The sequence below is a fragment of the Notothenia rossii genome, assembly GCF_949606895.1.
Source record: "Notothenia rossii genome assembly, chromosome: 1".
NCBI classification, from domain to species: domain Eukaryota; kingdom Metazoa; phylum Chordata; class Actinopteri; order Perciformes; family Nototheniidae; genus Notothenia; species Notothenia rossii.
In genome coordinates, this window is record NC_136912.1 from 85,635,074 (window position 1) to 85,662,111 (window position 27,038).

Genomic DNA, 27,038 nt, shown 5'->3' on the forward strand with positions numbered 1-27,038 from the left:
ACGGTCTTTAAATCTCTTTTTCTTAAAAAGACAAAGTATTACTGACTGGATTTTCACAACAAAAACAGATCCATACAGACTCATATTGGATTGTTTTTCGTGGCTTGTGAAAAGTTGGTATGTGGCTCTAACAGAACTACAAACTAAAGCTTTATCAATCAGTTTTAGGTAATTCATTGCTGTAGCCAGGCAGTGATAAGCCACTCTTGCTGTTGACTCATGAAGTCAAGCCATTAAAAACAGTCAACACTATAACCTATAAAAAAAAAAAGTCATTTGAAGCTAGTATATAAAGGTTAATAGGCCATTAATACATGCATCTACTTAAGCCTATCATATCAAGTTTGCAAAATTCTATATTGTAGACCAGATGGCTTGCAGCCTTTAATTGACAAACTGCAGATAGATGAACAGTTAAAACCTTGCAATGCAAACTTTTTTCTTATTTATATGACTAGCAACTTATCAATATAGCATTATTTAATAACTGTACCATTGATGAATTTACTTGTTCTCCAATAACCCCTGTAAAAAGGGTGCCTCATTGAAACCCAAATATTGCATTCATAGATTTTCCTTATTTAAGCACTCAAATACTCATTTAAAATGGGTAGGATTGTAGTGACACCTAGTGGAAATAAACAGTGGAAGGTGACTTCAAGAACAAACCAGGCGTCAGTGAAAAACATCTTAACAGTATATTATTTTTTATTAGTTTCTGTAACCAAACCAAGAGAATGTAAATAAGACCGTACATATTTTAATACAGCGATGAAACCCCTGTACAAGTTCAACAAAAAACAAAAAAACAAAGAGGAAAAAAATATCGTTACCCTCCCTCCCTCATCCATCCTCCAAAGAAGGACTCTTCCCCCAGCAAGGATGGAGGTGAGGCGGACCCCTCCCCACCTCAGGGTACATACTACTTTACAGTTCTGAAGGACCCTTGTCACCACAACCCCGAGATGAAAGCATTGTGGGTGGACAGCCAGCGGAGGTGAGGCAGAGACAGAAAACAGCACTGATTGCTCTTTTTCAGTAAAGACAACAAAACAATACCTGTCCTTCTGCCCAAACATTTCTGAATTTTAGGCTTTTTAATATTTTTTTCTCCCTCCTTTTCTGTCCTGGTAATGTCCCCCTCTTAGTGAAGGTTGACATACAAACGCTTGAAGTTTTCTACCTTTTCAACTCCTCACCTTTTCTTTTGTTTCCTCTAAAAAGCCCTATCCTGCTATTGTCTAGCTAAGGGCACTGAAATCCGTCTATAGCAGCAGGCCTGGGTGTTTTATAGTGAAGTGTGTATAGGTGTGTGTTTGTGTGACAGCAAAGATAGGAGGAAGCAGTGAAAGGGTGTGTGACAATAGCTCCTAATCTGGAACAGCTGTATGTAGTGATCATACATTAGCCATGTAATCCCGTGAGTTAAATCAAAAACTCTGCTGCCACGGCAACAGCAATCCCAAAAAGGCTGTGACGTCATCTCTCTCTTTTTAACCTTTGGCTAAATAAACAGGAGAGTCCAGCTACGAGCGTTCCCCGTTTAAAGCACAAACACATACCTGACACACATCAGTGATTCTCAGGCAAGGAGATGAGAGCAGAAGGCAGGAGCGCAGGCTCACAGGCAGACTTATCAACAAATCATTAATTTCATCAACTGCTGTAATTTTCACATTTCAATTCTGGCATAACAAAAACAAAATGACGAGAAATCCTCTTATCGGTAACCGTTGATGAAACCGTTAGCGAGTGTGTGCGTGTAGTATTGAGGGCCATTTACACGTGCACAGATCACTTGATTAATTAGGATGGGATATTGGGCAACAAAAAGTGTGCATCGCTAAATGACATCTCCTTAAACAGATGGTTTTGACTACAAAAACAAAACTTTCTTTAACAAAAACAGGTTTCTCCTACAATATGCTTGATCCTATTGGGGAAACAAACAAATCAAGAGCTATAAAAAAAAAAAAAATGGCAAACTCAGCAGCAAATCTCATTTCAAATTTCTCTTTCCAACCCTCCTCTTTTCTACCGTCTCAGTAGATTTCTATGGAACAACTTCTGCAGCCATTTTATCGTCATCTAAATACGATGGAAGAATCCAACTCAAATGCCGCCACCTACAGTGGGACAGGTTAGGAGAAGAAAGAAGAGGATTATGTATTCGCAGGACAGTGCCTCCTCAGCAACCACTACCATGGACTCCTCCTCCCCCCCCACACACACTGTCCCCCGGGGCTGATATGAGGTGGTGACTGAGTGAATGGGGCTAGATTCTCTCTCTTCCATCCATACATATTGTCATCTGAAGAGGTTCTGCAGCTCTCTACTTGCCATCCTCTGGCTTGATGGACTGCGGCTTTATGGGGCCAGTCCGAATGGGCTTGGCCGTGGAAATGGGGGGTTTGTCGGATTCGGGGCGGTCGACAACTGCCTGGTGGTTCGGGGCAGAGGTCTCGAGCAGGGGTTTCCCCCCCTGATCAATCCGAGACACTTTGCTGACCTGCGGGGGCTTGACTTGCTGCTGCTCGGAGAAGAACTTATGAGTGGCCTGGAGCACCTCAGCCCGCTGCTTCGCCTGGAGAGTGAGGAGTAAAAATCAAAATCAGCAAACTCACCCAACACTGAGGACAAAGACTAGTCGGTTAAAATAGGATAGTTGGGATTGTTTCATTTTGTGTTGTATGAGGCACTTGGTTGGAGTCTGGAGAAGGGATTACTGGCAGAGAAGCTAAGTGACGTACTGCTTTGGAGGGGCAGCATCAAAACATCTGAAAATAATATAAAATACATGAGTTTATGCTATATTTAGACTATTTTCACGGCTTTACCTTGCCTTCAGACAGCTCTTTCCTCAAAGCAACTTCACTCATAAGCAAAAGCAGTCATTGTACCTCTCAGAGCACGGGAGTTGGTGGTCCATTAGGGGTGTAACGGTTTAGGTACCGAAATTATTAGGTACGTGTGTACCGAACGAATATAACTTTTTGGAAGTAATCTCCGGTTCAGCGTCGCAGCATTCAGAGTAATTTGCTCACGTTGGGTTCAACGCGTCAGAGTGGCCAAGTCATTTCATTGGACGAGAGGCATACTATGAGAGCTGGTCACAGGGATGCGTTCAAATTTAGTCAGTAATTTGAGGAACTGTTGAAATGGCGAACGCAGATAAAGTTGAGCTCGAAAATCCTCCAGCATCATTGAAGTCTCCGGTTTGAGAACATTTTGGTTTCGCAGTTACGTACAAGGATGACGGACAAAGACAGGTGGACCGAACCAAAGATGTTTCTCTGCATTGTTCAACTAACATTGGTTACGCGGCTGGCAATACATCAAACTTGCACACTGATTTGAAAAGGCATCACCCGAACGTGAACATCAACGGTACCAAAAGAAAAAAGACTGAAGTGCAAACCCAACTCCCACTAGCATTTAAGCCTCCACCACTCGCAACAAGTTCAGACCGAGCCAAAGCTATTACAAACGCCAAATATCCTTATGTTGCCATGTTAGCAAAGCGCTACCTGGCTGTATCTGCTACCTCTGTCCCTAGAGAGGGTGTTCTCCACAGCAGGAGACATTGTTAGTGCCAGTAGATCTGCCCTTTCAGCAAGCAATGTGGACAAGTTCATCTTTCTTTAAAAAAACAAAACAATGACAAGCAAGTCCTAATGTCAAGCTGGCTGCGTAGGTACTAGTACAGTACAGTTTAAATACAGATTATTTCATTATGTTTTGTATTTATTTGAGTGAATATTCAGGTTAATAATAATTAAAAACCCAAAACTAATAATTTATGTTTTGTGAGTACTAGTACAGTAAAGTTCAAATAGATTATTTCAGTTCATCGAAATGCTGCACCTTAATGTTTATTTGTATTATATTTATTTGAGTGAATACATTATTCACAGTTTAATAATAATTAAAAAAAAACAAAAAATATTTTATGTTTTGTGATCATTTTTTCTGCTGTACTGAAAAAGTACCAAACTGTGAACTAAAAACCGAGGGACGTACCGAACCAAAAAGTTTGTGAACCGTTACACCCCTATGGTCCATCAGTTCTCAAGGGTTAGTTATTGTGCATTGGTTTGGGTCACACAATAAGGTTACCTTAATTTTCGGACTATAAGCCGCGCCCTTTTCCCTATTTTTCGACGCTGCGGCTTATATAACGGTGTGGCTAATCTATGGATTTTTACAGCTAACGGCCAACACCTTTAACTCTATGGGCTCTATGGCCGGTCCGCGGACCCCCACCTTTAAGCGGCGGGTTCCAGCAGGAAAAGCTGGAGGCCGGAAAAGAGTGAGACAGGTAGCGCTCAAAAGTAAAAGTGGAACCGAGAGTGGTATGCTGCTGCTGCGGCTTATATTCAGGTGCGCCTTATAGTCCGAAAATTACGGTAATTCATCACTGAGGCAATGGTAGACCAGCAACCTGTGTTCTGCTAGGTTCTTTTGTCGATGGAGTCTGGTAACTTGGTTGGTTATTGGTCTGACAGAAAGGTAAATATAGCATACACTTAAACTGATTTTCATTTTATTTAAAGGTCCCATGTCATGCTTTTCCAGTTATTACCCGTCCCCTTGTGTGTTATGAAGGTTTTTATGCATGTAAACGGTCTGCAGAGTCAAAACCCTTAAAGTACACCCTGTAGGGAGTAAAACTCTAACACAGAAAATACCTCCCCAAAACGCCTCGTTGGTGAAACGTCATCATCCATTTGATTCTTCCGGGTACGAGATTAAATGGACCAATCCGTGGAGCAGTTACGTTAGGGCCCCGCTGGTTGGTCCAAATTGACCAATCCACGGACTTCCTCACACACACACTCAGTGCATGCAGCTCTGCTGATCTCTCCTGCCTGGCTGCAGGCTGATAACAGATAGTTGGGATCGCAGCGAAATTCTCTCTGCAGACCCATTCTCACAGCGTTTATCAACCTTTTTCTTACTCAATATCAAGCCACACGTATTGTTTTTACTTCGGCTGTGAGTTTGTGTGTGCTCAGGATGAGTTTGGCTGTGTTTGGCTAAACAAGGAAACAACACCTCCACGGAGCTCAGCGCGATTCACAACGCTGAAACTCGACCAACAACCAAATCACATGAATCTCCCGCCCCAGACACACAAGCACGCGGTTTGATTGGCTAGAGCTGGCACTGGCATATGATTCAATTGGCTGACGCCTCCGTCGAGGTGGCAAAAGTAGAACATTGCTCTACTTTTGCAGCGAGCACCGCGAGAGAAGCTACGCTTTGCTCCCACAATGCAGTTCGGCGAATCGTGACGTCAACCCATTCAAAGTGAATTGGCAGAAGCGTTGAAGCGTTAACGCACGCCGCCGTGTGTAGAAGCAGTTAGGGCTGCAACAAACGACTAATTTGATAATCGATTAATGAAACGATTAATCGACTATTTGGACTATTACTGTATGCCTTGCACAATTTCTCAAACACTCTCATTGTCCACATCGAGACGGGTAAAGTTTAACCACACCTCGGAGCGCGTTCTTTCCGCCATCTTCGCAGTGTGTTGCTGCATGTAGCAGCCGCGTGTGTGTAAACTGCCCCCGCCCCCCTCACACACAGACGAGGGAGAGATCTCGTCTGATCGAAAATACATCATAGACGCATTTGTTTGTCTTTTTGCATATTAGAAACGAGTTGGCGACACTAAGACTGCGATATAATGTTTTCTTAGCAATAATACATGACATATTTTTTTTAAATGTCTCCAGTAACGATAAAAAGACCAATAACGTTGGAGCTTAACAGCGCGTAAAACACACGTGATGACGCCACAAATGAATCGACGACTGAATTAGTTGGCAACTAAATTTGGTAATCGATTTCAATCGATTAGTTGTTGCACCCCTACTGACTATAGACAACAACAAAAACCCATACAACCCCCAGCGGACAATCCAAACTATCCCTTTAAATGAAACAAAGAACAGAAGCAACGAATACATGAAGGAAGCAGACCTTTAGATCCTGTTCAGCATTCATGGCATGTGGGCCTCTGGGAGCCGGCGGAGGAGGAGGCCCTCGGGGAGGGTGCTGTGGGTGCTGGCCGTGCTGTGGGTGTTGTGGATGCTGCAGGTGCTGTGGGTGCTGAGGGTGCTGAGGGTGCTGAGGTCGGGGATGGGGCATGAGACCCCCACCCACATTGGTTGACATTTGAGGGCCCATAGGGGAGCGCTGGACACCTCCGGCAAACGAGTTAACGTGAGGAGGACGAACCAGAGGAGAGACCAGGTTGGGCTGAGACAAAATCTGGAGGAACAATTAATTGGTGGTCAACAGTTGAGTTCCATGCTAGTGAACATTCTATAGACACTACTAAAATACAGGCTTTATGACGACTGCTCTACCTGTGGGTTGTACTGGCCAGGGAAGTGCTGTGCCATCCTCATGCCGGCGGAGCTCGCCTGAAACTGCTTCTGGTACAGCATGCTGTTGATCTTACTGGACTGGCTGCTGGGAGAGGTGGAGCTGGCCCTGCAGGCAGAGGAGAGGGAAACCATGAAATCACACATGGTGGTTAAGTACCAGATACATTGACTTTGGTCTGTGTAGCACAAATGTGTACGACTAAGGACACAACAGGTAGCAGGGCCTTGCAAGGCTTGCACATTCAGAGTTTTGGTTCCAATTGTTAATCCACATTTGCGGTGTGATAAGAATGTATGGGTGGTACCTGTAATGGCTGGAGGTGGGTGTAGTGCTCCTGGCACCGATAGGAGGCGTTCCGGGCTTCATATCCATCCCACTGCCAAATAGTTTTAGATCCATGTCCATCTGGAAGGTGACAGCGCAAACAAACGTTACAACCACATTCCCACAACATTTAAAATTAAATAGCATCAAATATGTCAGCTTTACCTTGCTGGTAGGGGGCTGCATCATGCTGTGGCTCGGGCCCATGAGGCCTCGGTACGGCTGGGAGATGGGGGGCTGTCTGTTGATGTTGGGAGGTTGTGACTGGGGGGGAGTGGGAGGCAGCGCCAGGAGGGGCTGGCCTCCACTCGAGCCAAAGTTTGACAGAGACAGCTGGGAACTGGACAGAGGGACTGTCACCTAGAGAGAGATCAAGATGTTACATACCAACAACAGCAAATCATTGATGAGAAAACCATGCTGCTTTTCAGTTGAACATCAATGTGTGGATGAGTGGTAAACAACATAGGCTATAAATATGAAGTTTAAAATGTACGTTTTTATCACCGTGTTTGCGTATTGGTTACCTGTTGCATTGCAGAACTGGGCGACTGAGCGTTGCTATAGTAACTGCTCTGGCCATGCTGTTGGACTTGCCCCGAGTACATGTTTGAATGCTGACTCATTCCCTGTCGAGCCTGCACCAAAGACAGATAAGTCTGATTGGATGTACACAAAATAAATCAAATACAGATGTCAGTATGAGGAAAACATATGACAGTATAATACAGTAAATCAATTCTGGGAACAGACTGGTTACCTGCAGCAGGTGTGTGTCTATGAGCTGGGAGCCCCCCATGCCGGAGGGCTGGTTCAGCTGCGGCTCAAACAGAATGGGAATGTGCTGGGTGGAGGAGGCCTGCTGATAGGCCAGATTAGACTGAGGTTTGCCTAGATCAGGCGCCTGCACGCCAGCATAGCTGTGCAGGGAGGGTCCTGACAGCATCATGGAGGGCTGCGACAGGCTGCTCTGCATGAAGGCCTGCTGAGACCTGAGGATGGAGCGGGACATGGGTCAGGAGAGAATAATAGAGATGCACCCATCAGTACACTGATATCAATTATTTATTTAATCAGTGGACAATATCGTAACGCGCAGCTAAAATGGTTTCAGTGGAGTTGTGATTTAAGCCAAAAAATAAACCAATGAAAAATGTATTTTATTTCAATACTTAGTCTGCAATGCTGTTAAGAAAAGTTTTACAAATAAAAAGTGCTCAATCCTCAAAAAAAGCTTTAAATACAACATGTGATTGGAAGTCCAATGCTTCTTCCTAACTGGAGCAGCTTTAGAACATTAGAGTTGGACATGGGGATACTGGCGCTTCTGCAGTCCTGCATATTTCCTGTACCTGTGCAGTGTTGAGTGTTACCTGTAAGGCTGCAGTGAGGAACTGAACAGGTCCTGTGGTTGGGAGACTGGAGGACCGGCACTGAGTCCCAGCTGAGCCTGATGTTGGTGTTGATGTTGGTGTTGTTGGTGTTGTTGATGTTGTTGATGATGTTGTTGTTGTTGTTGATGTTGTTGTTGTTGTTGTTGATGTTGATGTTGTTGATGATGTTGTTGGTGTTGGTTATGATGTTGGTTATGGTGTTGGTTATGGTGCTGGTTATGGTGCTGGTGCTGCGGCTGACCCTGCAGTGGAGCGTAGATGGGGATTGGAATCTGCTGCACTGCTGTCGGCTAGAAGGTGGAGAAACACAGACAAGCAGTTTGACCTCCATGTTTAAAAAAACATTCTTGCAGCTTGTTTCTGACAAAGAGACCTTCCTACCTGCGAGAGGCCGGGCTGGAAACCTTGCTGCTGCGCCAGGGAGGGAGGTGCCAAGCGAGGGTGGGGGGTACTGAATAGGTGGCTAGTGTCCATGTAGAAGGCTGGAATCTGAGCTGCAGAACCTCAACATACAAGGGTTTGAATATTAGGGATTATGAACATAGTGAATCATCCAAAACACGAAACTGAAGTATCAGGACTATCAAAAGAACAAGCAGGTTGGTGTTTAAAGTATACATTTAAAGACATAACAAAGGTCACAGTTCAGTGCCATGTTTCTCTCACCTGCTGCAGACTGAGAGACGTACACCTGGGGGGTCTGCTGCTGCTGGGGCAGGAGTGTAGGCACACAGCCCAGCTGAGAGAAGCTGCTGCTGCTACTGCTGCTGCTGGAGGACAGACCGCCACTCTGCAGCTGCTGGGGCTTCACCTTACAGATGTTAGGGGGGTCCGAGGCTGTGGTGGTCTTGGTGCTGAGTGATGACGTTGTATAGGTACCAGAACCTTCAGGGTGGAGATAAAAATGTGTAAAACATGTACATCTTTGACAACACTATTGGAGATATAAGGCAGATGTTTACTGGGAGTCATGTTACCTGTCAGAGAGGTGCTGGGGGTGACAGAAGCCACGGGAATCTGTGGCATAGAGGCTGAAGAGAAGGTGGAGTACGAGGACGCACAGGATGTGATGGGGGAGGAAGAGGACACGACGGGGGAGTTCTTCTCCAGACTCGGGGAATTCTCCCACGCCTTACGAGCCGATTCCATCTGAGGAGGAGACAGAATGTAGCAGGTATTTAGGTCATGTTAAACTGAAACCTTTCTCCGAAGTACAGCACACTCCTGGTGTGTTGCTTCTCTGTGTACCTTTAGTGTTAGGTCAACAGTAGCAGGAGAGACATTGCTGAGGCTGGAGCTCTGCTGCAGGGTCTCTCTCCGAGGAATGGGCAGTGAGTGGGGTAGTGCCACCTGAAACAAATACAAAAAATAAGTCTTTGAATAATACCCAGTTTTTGGGATTAGAGTACCGTAATTTTGGGACTATAAGCCGCGCCTTTTTCCCCATTTTTCGACGCTGCGGTTTATATAACGGTGCGGCTGATCTATGGATTTTTACAGCTAACGGCCACTAGGGGACCTCCTAAATCTATGGATTTTACAGGTTACAGTCCACCACCTTTAACTCTATAGGCTCTATGGCCGGTCTGCGCCCCCCACCTTTAAGCGGCGGGCTCCAGGAGGAAAAGCTGGAGGCCGGAAAAGAGTGAGACAGGTAGCGCGCAAAAGTAAAAGTGGAACCGAGAGTGGTACGAGAGACAGAACGAGAGCAAGACAGACAGACATTACGAGAGCGAGACAGTTTGTCCCCGTACCACTGGTTGAAAACCACTGCTGTAGATCACTGCCACTACGTGCGCTGGGAGCGCACCGTTTGAAAGTTGAAAAGTTTGTGCGTCTGAAACGCTATGTGATACAGTACAGTTTACACAGCACAGTACATGTTCTGTAGCTACTATTGCACTAAATGGTAACACTTGAATACGTTATGCAAATACGCAACTTGTTTGTTGAAATGTTAATAAATGGGAGCTTCCTCAAACAGCCATCTCTTTCCCGACAATCCCCTCTGTGCACGAACCCTTACATATGGTAATTAAACATTAAAACACCTGCGGCTTATAGTCCATTGCGTCTTATATATGTACACATCATTCAATTTAGCTGCTGCGCCTTATAGTCCGAAAATTACGGTAGTTATCCTGTGAATAAGAACTGTATGGCACAGACCTAGAGAATTTGCAATTAAAACATATTTTAAATCGCAATTACGATATTAGCCTGCCACAATTAAGAAAACAACATAATCGAAAAAAACGATTATTTTGCTTTGCTAGGTTGTGACAGTGCACTGCAACATATTTGATCGAATTTATTTCAGTCTAATTTATTTGTATTTATCATATTTATATATGTTTAGTAGCCTGTTGAAGTGCACTCCAAAATATGTGTTGATCTTGTTTATTGTTATTTTGATATTATTTATTTTAATGTAAATATATCATTGATTTTTGTAGTGGTTTTTCAGTTGAATTATACATTCGGGGTAATCGACAGTTAAAGACACTGTTCAAATTATTATTTGTATTTGTTTTAAAGTTCAATAAATGGATGTTTTCAAAGCCAATGAATAATCGTATTTAATAATCGTGATATCAATTATTGAACAAAAATAATGGTGATTATGATTTTTGCCATAATCGCACAGCCCTAGGACGTACTCACATTTGCCACCAATATCTCTTCCATTTTATTCACTCCCGTAGGAACACTGTCCGCCAGTGAGGAGGAGGGGGTGGTGTAGTCGGTGACAGACTCCTGAGAGGGAAAGACATATATTCTGTTCATTCAGACACATGTTTTTGTGCAGCAATATTACTTTTATATTGATAGGTATTATTTAATTGGAATTCACTTTTATTGTGAGCTAGTAAAGACGAGACTTGGTTATTAATTCAACACATCATAATCATTACTTTAACCACACGCCCAGAGGTAAAGTGATTGCTTCACTCAAATCAACTATAATATAAGTATATTACAAAAAGAAAGCCTAGCTGTGTGATCATGTGACTGATGTACCTTAGAGTTGCTGTGGTACTCTGCAGAGGGGATTGTGATCATGCCCTCGATGTCTCCTCCCAGCTCTGCTACTGTCTCGCTGCAGGGTGGACTGGAGTCTGTGGCTCTACTGACTCCTCCGGGGGCTCCTCCCTCCATCCCCTCCACGTCTCCACGTGCGTCTTTGGCCTTGCGGTTCTTCAATGAGCGCTCTTTACCAATGGGACCTGGCTTGTACTCCTTGGTTTCCACTGGTTCCATTTCAGGAAGCTGAGGAGTCAGATTTACACGATTACAATGGTGTTTTTATGTCAACCAATTCTTCTAAACAAAAACATCTAAATCCAAAACAACAATGTATGATGGCTAAACTACCTTCTGCGTTTTGATTGGGCCAGCTCGAGGTTGTTTCTGTCTCTGTTCTTTGGGAGCGGGTAGTTTGTTTTCAGAGATGTTTTCTAGCAACGCTGGAACTCCATCACTGTCGGTGCTGCCTGCAGATGACGGCGCTCCAAACTGAATACTGTCTATTGCCATTTCCACACCTCCCTCCGATCCAAGCTTCATAACCTGAAACACAACATTTTTCAAGTTTAATAATTGAGTCTAAGGATTATACACTCAACCAAAGACAGGACGCATTCCACATACCTCAGAGGAAACCGTGCCAATAAAGGAGGTAAGGGGTTTGTTCCAGGCACTCACAGAAGGTGGCTGTGGAGGGCTGATTGGACCAACTGGAATAAACAAATTGCATATTTTAGACAAGTTTGCTGATTTATTAACTTAATCACAACATTAAGGACTCAAGCAGACATTTGTAACAATAATTGACTTTTCCACTCACGTTTCTTGACATCAGGAAGGGCCGTGGTGCCTGCTACCTTACTCTCCCACAGCTCTGTTCCCAGAGTGCTGTGCGTCTGCACAGGTGCGGGGGGGAGGCTCTTTGAGGTAAAGTCCACAGTGGCAGGGGGGATGGAGGGCAGTGGAGCCACTGCTCCTTCCAGAGTCTGCGGGGATGCAATAGGTTGGGAGGGGGCGAGGTGAGGATGCTGGGGGGCAGAAATTGGAGGTTGCTGTTGGGCCTGAGGTTCGGGGGGGACAGGAGGCTGAGACTGTGTGGCCTGCAGCAGCTGTTGTTGTTGTTGTTGCTGCTGCTGTTGATGATGTTTTTGTTGCTGCTGCTGTTGATGTTGTTGTTGTTGTTGTTGTTGTTGTGATGACTGCTTTTTGGCAAATCTTGGTGGCAGCTTTCCTCCGCCGCCTCCTCCTCTGCTCTTCTCACCAGAGCCTTTTTTACTCCAGTTCTGTAGAACACAGTACGAGTTAGTATGATGATATCAGAACATCAACTTTTCAGATAAAAAGGCTTTAAAGTAAGATATCGCAAAACTCCTCCAATATAAGATATCCCGAAATGGTACATTAACAATTAATTTGCAATTTAACATGTGAGTTACAGTTTACTCATTTTGCCTAGTGAACTTTTACAATATAAATGAATTATTTTTATATCTGGAGCTGCCTCTGGGCCATCCCTTGAACAAAAAACAAAAAAATAAGGTATAATGATGTTTTATCCACTACAGAAACGTTTTTATTTCTCTGCAATTAGATAGTAAAAAAACATGACAATATATTGCATCCAGTGAATAAATGTGTAGGAAAATGATGTATACACTAGATTTTCCCAAAAATATACACTACAGTGACATCTGGCGTGGTTTTTGTAAGAAAGTTTTTACTTCAGCATAAAAAAAAGCATCCCCACGTGACATCCCGCGTGTGACGTCACATGGGGGAGAGCGGCCGGTCTAACGTATGAATAAACATGGATCACAATGCTAGTTTTGACACAGAAGAGGTTGAAAATAAATATTCGAATGCATATGACGGACCATTACCATATAATGATGAGCCTGCTAGGCGTCCTAGAGACCAGGAGCAGCCAAGGATTAGAAGAAATAACGGCCATTGGAGAGAAATTGAACTGTGGTGTGAGGAGAACCAGTGGAGAACTGGGCAGCTATCTTGGTGAGTGACCGGCGTTAGCTACAGAATGTTAGCTAACGTCACATCACAACATTGTAAAGATAGCTATCATATATCAGGCTATAACTAAAGTAGTATTGATAATATAGTAACGTTACTGGCAGGACTGTTGATACTGATCCATAACAGAAACTAATGCGCAAGTATCAGCCGTATCTCGCGTCGCTAAAACATCCAGGTATGAGAAAATAGCTATAATGCTAAGTAGCCTTGAAGTTATACCACTGTGGTTTTATAACGATCTGGTGGAGAAAGGTTGTGGAGCCTCCGTTGATATGTCGTTGTAAATGGCTTGATGGAAAGCAGGTGTGTAGTCGGGGAGGGTGCAGCCGGGAGCCAGGAGTGACAGCCACCACGTCCACACAAAACAACACAGACAGGGGGAAACAAACAAACACGAAGGAGACAGCTGGAGCAGTACAGCCACCACAGCGTTACCTAATGCAACTCCACACTACGGTGCTGTGTACCGGAGGGGAGAGAGAGAGAGAGAGAGAGAGAGAGGAGTGAAGGGGGGGGAGAGAGATGTAATACGGTTTCCTGATAAACGTTTTGTTTGATAGGCCTCAGCTGTGGAGAGTATGTGGTGCAGGGAGGTGGATGCACCTCGCACAACACACCAAGGAACAAAAGCTAGCTCCGGTCCTTTACCCGTGAGGGAAACTGTGGACTCGATGTCCTGACAGGCTGGAGCTCACCATGATCACAAATAGTGAAATGCAATGTAAAATGATTGAAAAAAATACTGAAAAAACTACAAACTACTTCCGCGGATTGGGCAGAGAAGGAGTCCGAGAAAGTTGCCATGTGACGTAATATGACGCGCTTGACGTTAAAAAAAAAGAAGCCGTTTTTAGTAGCAGAGCTCAAAACGGCTCCTTTCCCTCTGAATTCCTGCCCTTATGTCTCATATCAAATCCTGGATTCACTTTTTTAAATGTAATTTTCAGGCAAGGTTAAGCATAAATGTAGTATTAAAAAAAACCCGGCAAGTTGCTCTTTAAGAGGTTATAGGGAATAAATATGTCCGAATTATTATCACCAAAGTACTGCATTGCCGTTTCAGTTTATGTAAACTAAGTGGGCCAAGCTATCCCTTCGCTTACCTGAGGAGTCTGCTCTTCCTTTTTCCGTTTCTCTTCGTCTTGCAGCCGTTTCTGTTGCTTGCGGGAGACCACCTCTGTGAAGCCGTCATCAATGGTGTTGGACTGTGGGTCTTCAGTGGTGGTGACCTCAGGATGGTCATCGATGATCACAACACCTACAGTGACGGGACAGAAGAGAATCAAGACATTTACATTCAGTTTTCAGTTTAACCTGTTAAACCCCGAGCCTGTTTTTCAGGTTTCAGGCTCGAAAATGACATTCCCAGAACAAATGACCATATCTTCCCTTCTAAAAGGGTTAAATTAATAATCTTTTTTCTCAAAGTAAAGTAAAGATAAACCTGTCAGTTGGATGTAGAAAAGTCAGATTCAATATAGATGTTTTTTATTTTAAAGAAAATTCAGATTGAACACGGTAAAAAACTGTAAATGATAGTGTCCGTCCAAAAAATATTTTGTACTTATAGTGAAAACTAACCTTGGATGATGGGTTAGTAGACTAAAGGCTTTAGGAATCCAAAGTAAAACATATAATAAGTACCCTGTATCAAGATTGATGCAACACAAGTGATATTTGACCTTTTTAGACAGATTTGGCCAAAAAAAAACCTCTTCTGGGGCCATTTGGGTGGATTTTTCCTATCTCTGGCTCCCCTTGCTGGGTTTTGACATGTGACATCTCTTTCTAACCGTCAGAGCCAATGGAATCAAGGGGAACTCCCACATAGTCCTTATTTGGTCATGTGTGTGTATTAGACTGCCGCATAGCCAAGACCGGAAGCAGCAGCCACTCTGGTGGCTACCATTAGCAGCTAACTTTTGCTCTGCGATTTTTACATAAAAATGGAATTATGGATTATAAATAAGACAAATGATTGCCCAGAAACTTTATCAACCTATGGATTAACCGATTCAGCCGCGTTTTTCCTCGTTTTAATGCCATTGAACACGTCTTTTGATCAGATTGACAGCTACGGTGAGACGATCTCCCTAGAAGCTCCGTAAAGGTACGTGTTGTGATGTCAGTGTTTGCTTCCCCTGTCGCAAGTTGGGATCACTCAGTGATGATGCTATATACCTAAATAATCTGTGGAACCTCAGCTTTAATCGGATATCTTGTATGTGCAGCTGCGATAAGTAATAAGGGTACTTTTATTTTGAGTTCTGTGCCAATGTCCGTTAGCATTTTTCGCTAAGGGGTCATTTAGATGCTTCTTATGAGACTTGTGTTTTGTTTTGGTAAAAATAGTTTATATCGTCAGTTAGCTGAGATTATTTCCGTCAATCTGGTATAACACATTAATAGGTTCTTAAATATTAAGGTCCCCTGAGACACAGTGTCGTGAAAAAAAAAACCCAACAGGTTAAGAGGAGCAGGAGCTAGGTTTAAGTTCCAGGCTCAGAGTCAGGATAAAAATGTGTTTACGTACTGGCATAATTGTTAAGATCAAACTGAGAAAGAGCATTCTCTTTGGGCTTCTTGGCGGCCTGTTTGGCTTCATCTTTACGACGGCCAGACGGGTCTTTAGTAGGCCTCTGTGATGCTCCTCCAGGTGTTTGTGATGTCCCATCTGGATTCTGCTGGGCTGCAGGGCTGTTTGTATCAGAGACACATGTTAGAGAATAAAGGAAACATTGAAACCCTAACAGAGACTATGTGACACATTTCAATGTTGAATAGATCACCAGGGTGGTGGTGACGGAGGCCTGAGACACTAAGAGTGTAAACTAATTATGTAAATGAGAACAATTCAATTTGCGTAAAAAGCTATGTGACCTTTGTTTTATTCTAACTGTACTATAAAGTAGAAGATGAAAAATAATACAGAATCAAAGCATGAGACTACAAAGACCAAAGTAGCCACTAGACGGCAAGAGTGAAAAGACACTGGAATCTAACATTAAAACTGTTTTTTCACTCAGGTTTCTTTGAGAATCAGAAATGCTGCTAAATAAGGTAAAGTGAGAGGATCTAAAAATACCAGCACACTGATGCCATATTTATAAGATTTTAACCAATACACTTGAATAGAGTAATCTACCTAAGTTTAGAACCTATCAAATTCCAAAGCCCGTTTGGACATGCCATACCAACAGTTGTCTGAAATACGTAGATTCTTCACAAGTGATACGCAGTGCAACTATTCATTAAACACACAGCTACACAAGGGGTTCATTGTATGTAAATAAACCTGCAGTTTTATTCTACTGCACAATTTTCATTGAGTCAACTTCATTGTGCTAAGTGTTAATGTAAGCAGACAAAGTAAATGCCTAACCAAACACAAAAGCACGATTGTTCAAACTCACCCTTTGCGGCCGGCTTTGGGCCCTCCCCTCCTCTCCCCCTTGCCTCCTGCATAGCTCCGCACTGGTTTGGCTCCACTGTTGCCTCTACGATTCTGTCTCTCTGCAGGCCTTTGATTTGAGAAACTCCTCTTGGCTGCAGGAGCCCCGTCACGTTTTGGAGTCACCCGTCCATCAGGGGGGCTTCTGTTGGGGGTCATGGAGCCCTGGGGCGGCGCAGGCGCCTGGGCAGAGGCAGTGGCTGCTTCATGAGCAGCCTCGAGAGCTCCTTTCCTTTCTTCTCGCTCTCTCCTCTCGTTGAAGTCGCTGCTCTCAGAGGCAGTTTCCCATTCCTCATTGGCTTGATCTGAAGAGTTCTGGTTGGACAGGTCAGGGGATTTGGTTCCAACTGCAGTGATGGTGGGGCTGCTGGTGTCAGGCAAGGGTGCTTCCATAGAGGAGGACAAGTCAGGAGCAGGCATAGTGGCGGCCACGTCTGCAGGCACAGTCAGAGGGGTCCCCGGGGCCCTGGACAGGGTTGGGGAGTGGGACACTGGAGCAGCAGCAGAGCTGGGGACAGCAGCAGGCACTGGGAGTAGAGGGACAGAGGGACCTGGGGCTGTTTCTCCATTAGCTAACACTGCAGCCTCCCGTTCCTTCAAGCGCCTAAAGCGGGGGGGTTTATCTTGCCTGGGGGGCCTTGCTGGTCTGGACCGCCGTGGTCTTTCTCTACTACTCTGAGGAGCCCCTTCCAAAAATGTCTTGCCATCAGACCTAGGGGGTCTTCGGTCCGCAGCAGGATTGTCATATCTTTGTGAGGACTCTGTGTCCTCCAGCCTGAATGTCTCCATGGGTTTAGAGGGCCACTGAGAGGAGGACTCTCTAGCACCTGGCCGTCTGAGGGGGCCCGGGCGAGGGCCACCACGTTCCCTTGTTCCACCTCGTCTACTGTAAAGTCCTCCTCTTCCTCGTCGTGAAGGATCTCCCTTAGCAAGGAATCCTGGCTTGGGTCTGCTCTCATCGTCCCCTCTGTGTCCAACCCTTTCCCCCATGTGAGGAGGTCCAAAGCCTGGCTTGTGGGGCCCAGGCCGGGCCTCCCCAGGGAGCTCTCGCCTCAATGGACGGCTAGGTTTGGTACTAGGCTCGCGATCAGAGGGCCCGGTATCACTGGCAGACTCTCTACCACCTTCACTCTCAGAATCTGTGTTCGAACCCCGGCGCCGTCTACGTTTTGGACGAACTTCAAAGTCTGAGCTCTCGCTGCGTGTTTCGCTTTCTTCCCTGTTGCGGAAGGCAGCAGCGCCTCCAACCAAAGGTAAATCTGAGCGTGATCGGGGCTCTCTGTAATTGTACTCTGCCCGGCTTCGACCGCGACCCCCTCTGTTTCGGCCACTGTAAGCCCCCCGGTAGCTCCGTCCCCTGGAGTAATACTCGCCTCGACCACGTGCTTTGAATGGGTCAGCAGGCCACTCTCTGTCTCTGTCTCGATCTCTGTCCCTGTCCATATCCTTCTCCCTCTCACGTTCCCGCTCTCTGTCCTCTCGTCGGTATGAACGTGGAGGAAGATTGGACTCCTTCCTGGAGGGCAGTTTGGGTTCTGGATGCTGGTCATTGCTGGGCGGTTTGTCTGCTTTCTCCTCCTGAGAGGAAGAGGTGGGAACCCCAGATGAAGGCTGAGGGTCTTTGACTCTTGGAAGGCAAGTCTGCGTTTCCTCAGCCTCACCAGCTTCTCTCTTCCCCTCCGCCTGAGATCTGGAGCCCTCAGACACAACTGCAGCTGCAGACGGAGCTTTGGATGATTGATCCTTCTTGAAGCGGTCTCCTCTCTCTCCTCTCTCCAATCTCTCCAATCTCTCTCCTCTATCCCCCCTCTCCCCTCTCTCGAGGCGCTTCTCTCTTTCTTCTCTTTGCTCCCTCTCTTCTTTCATGTCCCTAAGGACAGGCTTCTTTATTGGGCCAGACCTGCGGAGAGGTCTCTCTCCACCTGGTCCTTCTCTGCGTCCGGCCCCTGATCTTGCGCCCCAGCGCAGCTCAGCTTTCTGCTTGCTCGGGACTGGCAAAGGCAGTTTCTCTTGTTTGTGTAATCCATCAGCAGGTGGTGTAGCCCTGTTGCTAGTCAACGCAGCCTGGGGCTGGGGGTAGGGTTCATTCTGAGGCTTATCATCAGAACGTTCTGCAGAGTCCTGAATGTCTAGAGCTGTTGTTCCCAGGGACAGCCCATCAAACCTGGGCTCATCCAGCTTGAGGGAGTGGCTGGAGCCCTGGGAGACGCTCCTCTGCAGCATCGCCTGGCCGAGAGCTTCTACCTCTTCCCCACTTGGGAGGCCTGCTTCTTCTGAATCAAAGGCTGAGGCCACAGGAACCCTGTCTAGGGGCCCCGATACATCCTCTGGGCCCGGAGTAAATGCTGACAGGGACTCTGTAGGGTCCTGGAAGAAGTTACTTTTGTGAGAGTCCAATACAGTTTGGTCCTGGGGAAAGATAGTTGTTAGACCCCTGTCTAGATCCAAACCACAGTCGATCCTGTCAAATAGAAAATGGTTATTTAGTTACATGCATTAAATAAAACGTTTTTTTCTTATGTTGTCATCTATCAATTATTTACCTCGGCTCTTTGTTATCTTCTTGTCCTTTTGGAGGAGTTACAGAGGGTAAAGGCTCTGACTGTGGGTATGGTTCCGATCCCCATACCATCCGTGAGTCTGACGGCAGGCCATGGTCACGAATTGGTCGGGTCAAATGGTCAAAGGAGTCAGAGCTGGAGCTGGAATTGTCACCCGGTTCTCTGCGAACGATCTGCTTCGGAGGCATCCTCCCTGGAGAAGACAAAGAAGAGAGACTTTCAACAGGTTTTCTGGCACATCTGTAACCTTTCACTACTTTTATCTCTCGGATACATTCTATATTGCTGCTCCAAAGAATTCCCCACCTTGGTGAATGTTAGTTGGCATGTCCATGGGAGGACGTCCTGACATAATGCGAGGGTCCATGTAGGACTGCATCATGAGCCAGCGGGGGTCAAAGCCCATGGACGCCAGGTGCTGGTGGTGGGGGCCAATGGGTTGATACATTGAGCGGTGTTGCTGCTGCTGCTGCTGCTGTTGCTGTTGTTGTTGTTGTTGTTGTTGTTGTTGTTGGGGAGCTGGGACACCGCCTCCGCCACCTGATGGGGACAGGGAGCCTCCACTCTGGTGTTGCTGTTGCTGCCATTGTTGCTGCTTCATCTGCTCCTACAAGAACAGGGATTGGTAACAGAGACAAAATATTTTAATTGTATACATTACATTGTAAGTGTCTGTGTTTGCGTTAATGATGGCTCATCGTCATATTTGTTTGTTCTGACACGATGCTTTAAAAATTGCCACTAGGTCAAAACTTTTTTTTTTTTTTTTTTTTTTTTAACTGGAGGGATTCAAGTTTGAGGATATAATAATTTTTGTATTGTTCTTTGAAAACTGGCCTTGTTAATGACTTGCACACAAATTCTTATTTAACAAGCAAAATCACAGTTGCCATTAACAGACCAGATGTGGACATCCTTACCTGCTGTCTGAGGAAACGAGGAGGCAAAGACTTTTGAAACTGTTTGGAATAGCCCGAGTTGAGAGAGGGACGCAGAGCAGCTGCCGCTTCTCCTTCGAGTTGTGGCGGTGACATAGAGACTTCCTCTCCACTGGGCAGGTCCATGTGAGGTGGAGACAGGTGGGGCTCATCCACTGCAGGCAGCAACTCAATAGTATTTGGATCTGTTACTGAAAGAAATATAGTCAGTCGCAACTAAACAAACATTTACATGCAACCTTAAAGGAACGGCTCTAGTTAACTCACCTCTGTTGTCCTCCAAGTTGAAATAGTCTTGGATAGGCACTGCTCTGTCTACCTGGTTGTCCTCCACCAGGGCGCTAACCTCAACAAAGGAGCTCTCTTCCTCACTCTGAGGCTCTGGAGCAACGGCCAAGGATCTCTGGATCGTGGGACTGGGCTGACGAGGCAGGGGAGCCTCCTCCTCTACAATTGGTTCCACTATCTCGTGTTCTCGCTCCACTACCTCGTGATCTCGCTCCACCATCTCCCCATCTAGATCCACCTCTTCAGGTAGAGGCGCTTGCACGATTGTGGCCGGTGGTTGTGAAACTGGGATGGAGGGTACAGGACTGGATACGGGAGCAGGATCTGATAAGGACTCTTCTTCCTCTGCAGGTCCTGCTTCTTCATTGGTGGTCTGAGAAAGGGCGGGTGTACTTTCAGTTGTCTGGCGGTGTTTTTCATTGAGACGTTTCAGTTTCTCAGCACAAGCTGCGAGCCGTTGTTCTTCCATGCGCCGTTCTTCTTCATCTCTTCGCTTCCTAGCCCGTTCTACAGCTTCAGAAACTTCTTGAGGCTTCTTGCGCTTCTGTCGCCAGGCCTCAGGGTCCTCCTCAGCACCAGGGGCTGCTGCAGCCGGTGGTTTGGTTGCACGTGGAGCTCCGCTTACAACAGAACGACTGCCGCCCTGGAGATGCAGAATTACAGATACAGAATTTTCAACTTTGTTTTTAAATAAACGGTGCCCATTTGAAGTGAAACATGTGAAAGGATAACTGGTTTTACCTGGTAGTCCTGCGGTGCAGCTGACTTGTATTGCCCCATACTGCCAGGGGATGGCGCTCTGGGATCACCATCAGCCCATGAGGTTTTACTGCCCCCACGCTCCTCGGGACCCTCCTTCCAGCCCTCCTGACCCTCTGCTGGCCGAGATCTCATGCGCTCCACTTTACCCATCCATTCCCTGAAATTAATGAAAATATGTCTCACATCAGTTGGAAATTAAACATATTTTTGAACTTAAAAAGGTTAAATAAATAACCACCGATGTATTTTCTGCAACACTAAAGCACGGGGACTAAATAGTAAATGTTAGGGAATGCAAGTGTTTAAAAGTTAGAATGAAATACTAACCAGTTTTCTCTTTTTTCTTTATTAGCTTGGTTCTCCTCATCATCGCTGAAGTTAAGTTTCTCCGTGTAGTCCACTTCCATCTGGGCTCCTGTGAGGCAGAAAGTGTTGGATTGAAAGATGTTAAATTAATTTGAATTATTAATTTACGCAGAGGTTAATAGGTGTAGCTACTAACCTGCCCAGCCCTCGTCAGTGTCTGTGTCTAAATTGTCGAGCCCTTTCAGCTCTGTTGCGCTGATGATGGAGGGCCTGTCTGGGTCCTTGTGCCAGCCCTGAGGGGGACCCTGCTGGGGTCGTGAACGGGGACCCCTGACCATCCAGCAGAAGAAAAAGCAGAGAACAGCCGTAAGGCACCTGGTCTAGTACCGTACATTCATATTTTCCTCTATTCATAGCCAAATATCAGTAAAGTATCCACTAGGGATGTAACGATACCTAAAACTCACGGTACGATAATATCGTGATAAAAAGTCCACGGTACGATAGTTATCGCGATATTGTAAAATAAAGAGAAATATTTTTTTTCATTAACTCATAAATCTGATTTGGAATATGAGCATGTCCACATTTCCAGGTAGAAGCTGGGATGTTTGGGCGTTTACAATATCCCCTGCTGTGGAAAAAACTCTTGCTTGGTACTGATGTTGCTGGGACAGAGAGATATGATTTGGCCATGGGTGACAGCAGTGGGTCAAACTGTGCATTGTCTCTCCACCACTTCAAAAACAATAGTTTTTGCCAAGAAGGTGAGGCTTATTGACAGGGTGAGATATAAATATACTGTTGGTACTTGTCAATGTCTCTAGGTATGTACATGTAGCCCTGTAAATACCATGTCCTTTTGTGTTATCTGTTGTTTTATGTTCATGTTGTAACCTACTTGCTGCCATGTTGGACAGCTCTCCCTTGAAAAAGAGATCGATGATCTCAAGGACCATATGGTTAAATAAAGGTTTAAAAAAAAAGAAGTTATTTAACAATTATTATTATTAAATCGCGGTAGATTTTGTCAGTCTCACCACGGTTTTGAGACATTTATTTACCGCGATATTCGATATCTCGTTACATCCCTAGTATCCAGTGCTTCTGTGTGATTGCATCACATCTGAACTTTATTGTTTAGGGAACTTGGGTTCATTTCTAATCCTAAATATAATATGGTATATAGGCTGCATGAATAAAACGTTTTTTGTTGTTGTTATTTATCAATTTCAGAGTATATTGTGTGTTTGCAATGATACAACAAAATACAAATTAAAAGTATCTTTTATTTTGGGCTAAGCCATGAATATGTGAACTCACTTTGCTCCTTCCTGTGGGACAGGGTATCTGAGGTTTCCTTGCCCTGGGGCAAAAGAAATTTGAGGAAACGCCTGGAACATCTGAAAGACAAAGAACGCAATCATCAGGCTTTAAGCAATAAACACAACTAGATACTTTAAATAGAGTGAGCTAGTGTGGTTTGTTCAAAAATATGAAGCCGAAACTTACATAGGGTGGCATCATGCTCCTGAAAGCAGGGTCAAAGTGTGTTGGTACCCCAGCAGGAGGCTGTTGCCCCCCGTTGAGTTTAGGCTGAGAAGTGGGGGCAGAGGGGGGCACCTTCTCCCTGCCATCCCTTTTCTCATTCTGAACGTCAGCGGTTACCGTTCGCCCAGCCTCTTCAGCTTCCCCTGGAGGCGTAGAGGTATCAGGGACCGCACCCCCCTCCTCCAGAGGCCTGTTGTCCATCTCAGAGGGGCTGGGTGCAGTGATTAAATTCCTGCCTCCGCCCTCACGCCAACTGCCAACATCTAACGAGAAAAAGGAGAAGAGATATGAATTGACAGAGTTCTTGCGGTTCCTGACGAAAAAGGGAAAGAGACATCAATAAGTGGACCGTGAATGCTGTTTAAGGGCATGAGCCATACTTTGAGGTCTGAGGCTAGGTCCCGGTCCATAAGGCTCCTCTTCTGGACCATCCTCTTTCTCCCCCTCACCAGCTGCCTGCAAGCTAGGAAACTCCTGGTGAAATTGACTACTCACACGAGGAGCTCCTGTAGAATAAAAGCACATGGTTATAAATACACAGAAATCCCATTATGAAAAATATAATACAGAGACTAACAGAGAATCATTTGGTTTAACCTTAGGTTGGTGTACAGTCCCATTTTCAACCTGATATCAGATTTAGTTCAAACTAATGATTCCTGCAGGCTGTAATGTGTGGGATGCCTGATATCGTAAATAATTGAACTAGACATACATAAGTGACCACTAATGTTTACACATGCCAACATTCTGGTTTTGCTGTGTTTTAGAGATCGCAGAGGAGCAAAGTAAAACAACTAGAATGTTGGGTAATAGTGAGAAGACATGCTGAGCTAACAGGAAAAGAGCTTATATAGGTTTTATGAGTTGTGTAGTGGGCATGGAGAAAGTGAACAGCACCTTCTATTGGTGTCTGCTTGCTGCTGGCCCAGGAGCGGCTGCCCACAATAGAAGGCTCTGGAGGCGGGACCACGGGTGGTTTGACCGGGGGTGGGGGCGTCTCCTGTTGCCTATGGCAGATGAAAAGGACAGTTTCCAAAAACACTCATTATTTGAAACATGGATGACACACTCCACCAAATATTCAAGATATTATGTAGCCCTTAAAAAACACACCATAATTGTGGTGCGATAGCAACATTATGAATTTACCTCTCCTCCCCTCCCTCAGGTCGAGATGCCCAGCCACTCCCGTCTTTGGGGACGATGTTGACGTTGGGGTCGTTTCCCTTGTTCTCTGCCTTCAGACTGGGCAGGTTGGCCGGAGGGGGCATGCGCCGGCTAGCAGCAACTTTGCCCAAACTTTGGAGCCCATGTCTAGCAGCAACTAGAAGGAAAAACAAATGTACATGTAGTAAAGCAAGGAAAGTACTTGAGCATCCTAAGGGTATTACTTTATAACATTGATTAATTGAAATAGTTTGCAAGAATAACAGGGAAACATAGTGAGAGCTTACCTGCAGTTTTCTGGGTTTCCAAAGATTTGCCCTTGTAGGTGTTAAAGAGGCTAAGGGTTGCATACTTTGTTTTGCCATCCTTTGCCTTGGTGCTTTGCCCTGACTTCTCTGACATTTCGATGTAAACTCATTGAGTCTGGTCCTTTGGCCTCGCCCCCAGAACCAGCCTCCTTTAGAGCAAGGGTGAAAAAAAAAAAAAGAGAACATGAAAGGTGAGGAGGTTATTGACACTAGATCATAAACACATATCTGACTTCCTTAGATGTTCCCCAACACCCGAGTCTGATGCACGTATAAAGAAAAATCGGCCCTGAACCCGAGCCTTAGACTAGACATGCAGGCCATTTCTGATTTGACCACCAAGTCAATTTGGAGGGGAGAATCAGGAAACAAAAAGCATAAAGTGGATGAGAGTGAGGAATACCACGGACATAGAGACAGCTTGTTTGGGGCGGCAGTGTCCTTCCTAAGTCACACAGAGGCCATTTATTATTAACGGAGCGGTGGTGGAAATGTGTGAGTGTGTGTGTGTGTAATGGGGGCTCCATCTGTAACTTGGCCTTGGAACACATTGTGAAGTAACATCCACTTGAAGGAAAAGTGTTTTTGAAAAAAATATGGTTTTTAGTTTTTAAAACCTATCAATGGAATGATAGGCCAAACTGACGAGAAACTCCAGTGTATGGGCATCTGTATCTTCTTTTCACTGGTGTGCACATGCAGGGCCATATTTGATGTGCTCCTTCAAATGAGCAAACAAATATTTGTCCAAATATTTTCTGACATTATTCCAGTTCTGGCAGTAGGCTCTATGCCAGGGGTGCCCAACCTTTCTGGAACCAAGAGCTACTTTTAAAGTTGCCAGTCTGCCGAGCTGGGGTGCTAGCGAACTCAACTGTCAACTGGGGGGGGAGCCACGGGGGGAAACGGCGGACCTCTGTCGGTGCAACTTCAATTATGCCTTTTAGAAACATAAAAAATTAAGGACTGTTACGGCCGTCAGCTTATCGAGCCGACCCTTGACGACCGGCTGTTCTGTGATTCTCCAGATTGCCAGTCCGCGGAGGGTGGAAAAAACATACCGGAAGTAAAAAAAGACGTGCAAAGTGACGGTGAATTTTGAATTGAGCCGTCCCTTAGATACTATCTCTTTACGTGAGTGAGACGGATCATTTGGCTCGGTTCTCTAAGAAGCGCCGGCTCTTTCAGGGCGTTCCGATCTGAATAAGGGCCTCAAATGGCGGCAAGACACCCCCTGGCGGAAACGCTGATCTCATCTCTTAAAACTCACAACTTATGAATTAAACATTCACAAACTTATAATTATGTATTCACATGTTTAACTCTGTTACATATGCACGAAACGAACAGAAGAGCGTAGGGCAGAATTAGGGAATTCCGTCTTGTAGCGTTCGTGCACCGTTTTGAAAAGCAACTCTCTCATCGCAGATGAACTTTGAATTGGAATAAACAAAAAAATAATCTTCCTTCCACTCGGAGTGAAAATTATATATATATATTTTTTTTTGCTTCTGCCAGAATTGTGGTCTTGTGTGTGTGTGTGTGTGCGCAGCAGTGGCGGCGCGAGGGGGGGCGCTGAAGCACCGCCCAGGATAGCCATGCCATCCCGTAAGCACCACCAAGAAATATATGTCCTTTTTTTTTGTGTAAAATTCATAATTTGAAAAATGATTGATTCGAAAGTAATATGCCATAGTACAAGCATCTTACTTCTGGGTGTGTTTCAATCAAGATCTGCGTGCGCGCGCGCGTGTGTGTGTAACGAGCCATTTTGTGTGCGTGCACGAGCGAGCAAGATGGACGGCGCGCACCGGTGGGTATCTACCGGAGATCGTTGTGGTTAGCATCTGGTGCTAGCTAGCCAAGCTAACGGATACAAGGAGCTTTTTCAACAACAAGGTGGAGGGAGAACTCTCTCCTTCCAGACTGAGAGTCTCAGATAACCTCAGCTCAGGTGAAGTAAAGGACTCTCAGTGTTTAGATAGTTAACTTTAGTCTAGTTATCTCAGTGGGTCTCAAACGGTTTGGTCACGATTAATTTAAATAAGTATTTCCGAGGCACACGTTTATATGATCAGTATAAAAAAATAAGAGCGTACATGAAAAACAGTTATGAAATACTTTATGACAGTAAAATAAGAATACAGTTTAAAAGTAGAGTGATTTGTAAAATATCCATGAAGAAAAAGAAAATCTGTTTACAGTTGTTTCAAATGGGTGTTTAGAGATGTATCCATAGATCTCTTAATGTTGCTCTCAAACTGTACCAGATTGATGCTTTTAACTTCAATATTTAAAACTGAATATATTGTTGTTCTATTTTTAGACATAACTCGCGATCGACTGGGAGTGCCCAACCAGTAGATCGCGATCGACTGGTTGGGCACCCCGGCTCTAAGCCAACGAATTATGAGACTGATGAATTAACACTATCGAAGCTTTTTTTGAATTTGTCTTTTTCAGGAAACAAAGGCACAGATTACAAGATACACACTGCAAAGGTTAACAATAAAAAGACAGAATAC

General features: G+C 45.1%; 1 protein-coding gene across 4 annotated transcripts in view; it reads right to left on the reverse strand.

Moving 5' to 3' along the window:
* Positions 1–690: 690 nt before the first annotated feature.
* The window catches only part of prrc2c (proline-rich coiled-coil 2C), a gene marked incomplete at its 3' end in the record, with an annotated part of 29,394 nt that continues 3,046 nt past the window's right edge, over positions 691–27,038 (reverse strand). The window contains exons 2-34 of one of the 4 annotated variants that reach the window (XM_079688756.1): positions 24,493–24,662; positions 24,188–24,362; positions 23,936–24,045; positions 23,416–23,541; positions 22,997–23,298; positions 22,807–22,887; positions 21,681–21,822; positions 21,506–21,593; positions 21,158–21,335; positions 20,396–21,059; positions 20,111–20,319; positions 19,497–19,797; positions 19,173–19,383; positions 16,592–19,090; positions 15,712–15,875; positions 14,282–14,436; positions 11,968–12,430; positions 11,772–11,857; positions 11,496–11,690; positions 11,142–11,390; positions 10,785–10,877; positions 9,369–9,470; positions 9,098–9,269; positions 8,787–9,005; positions 8,502–8,614; positions 8,100–8,410; positions 7,487–7,718; positions 7,254–7,385; positions 6,892–7,086; positions 6,707–6,807; positions 6,381–6,507; positions 5,992–6,282; positions 691–2,584 (exon numbers count right to left, since the gene is read on the reverse strand). In XM_079688756.1, the coding sequence (XP_079544882.1) occupies positions 2,333–2,584; positions 5,992–6,282; positions 6,381–6,507; positions 6,707–6,807; positions 6,892–7,086; positions 7,254–7,385; positions 7,487–7,718; positions 8,100–8,410; positions 8,502–8,614; positions 8,787–9,005; positions 9,098–9,269; positions 9,369–9,470; positions 10,785–10,877; positions 11,142–11,390; positions 11,496–11,690; positions 11,772–11,857; positions 11,968–12,430; positions 14,282–14,436; positions 15,712–15,875; positions 16,592–19,090; positions 19,173–19,383; positions 19,497–19,797; positions 20,111–20,319; positions 20,396–21,059; positions 21,158–21,335; positions 21,506–21,593; positions 21,681–21,822; positions 22,807–22,887; positions 22,997–23,298; positions 23,416–23,541; positions 23,936–24,045; positions 24,188–24,362; positions 24,493–24,607 (8,853 nt within the window). In that variant the 5' untranslated portion in view covers positions 24,608–24,662. Of the gene's footprint in view, positions 2,585–5,991; positions 6,283–6,380; positions 6,508–6,706; positions 6,808–6,891; positions 7,087–7,253; positions 7,386–7,486; positions 7,719–8,099; positions 8,411–8,501; positions 8,624–8,786; positions 9,006–9,097; positions 9,270–9,368; positions 9,471–10,784; positions 10,878–11,141; positions 11,391–11,495; positions 11,691–11,771; positions 11,858–11,967; positions 12,431–14,281; positions 14,437–15,711; positions 15,876–16,591; positions 19,091–19,172; positions 19,384–19,496; positions 19,798–20,110; positions 20,320–20,395; positions 21,060–21,157; positions 21,336–21,505; positions 21,594–21,680; positions 21,823–22,806; positions 22,888–22,996; positions 23,299–23,415; positions 23,542–23,935; positions 24,046–24,187; positions 24,363–24,492; positions 24,663–27,038 lie in introns of all 4 variants that reach the window. The other 3 variants (XM_079688757.1, XM_079688755.1, XM_079688758.1) reach the window with 3 other exon arrangements.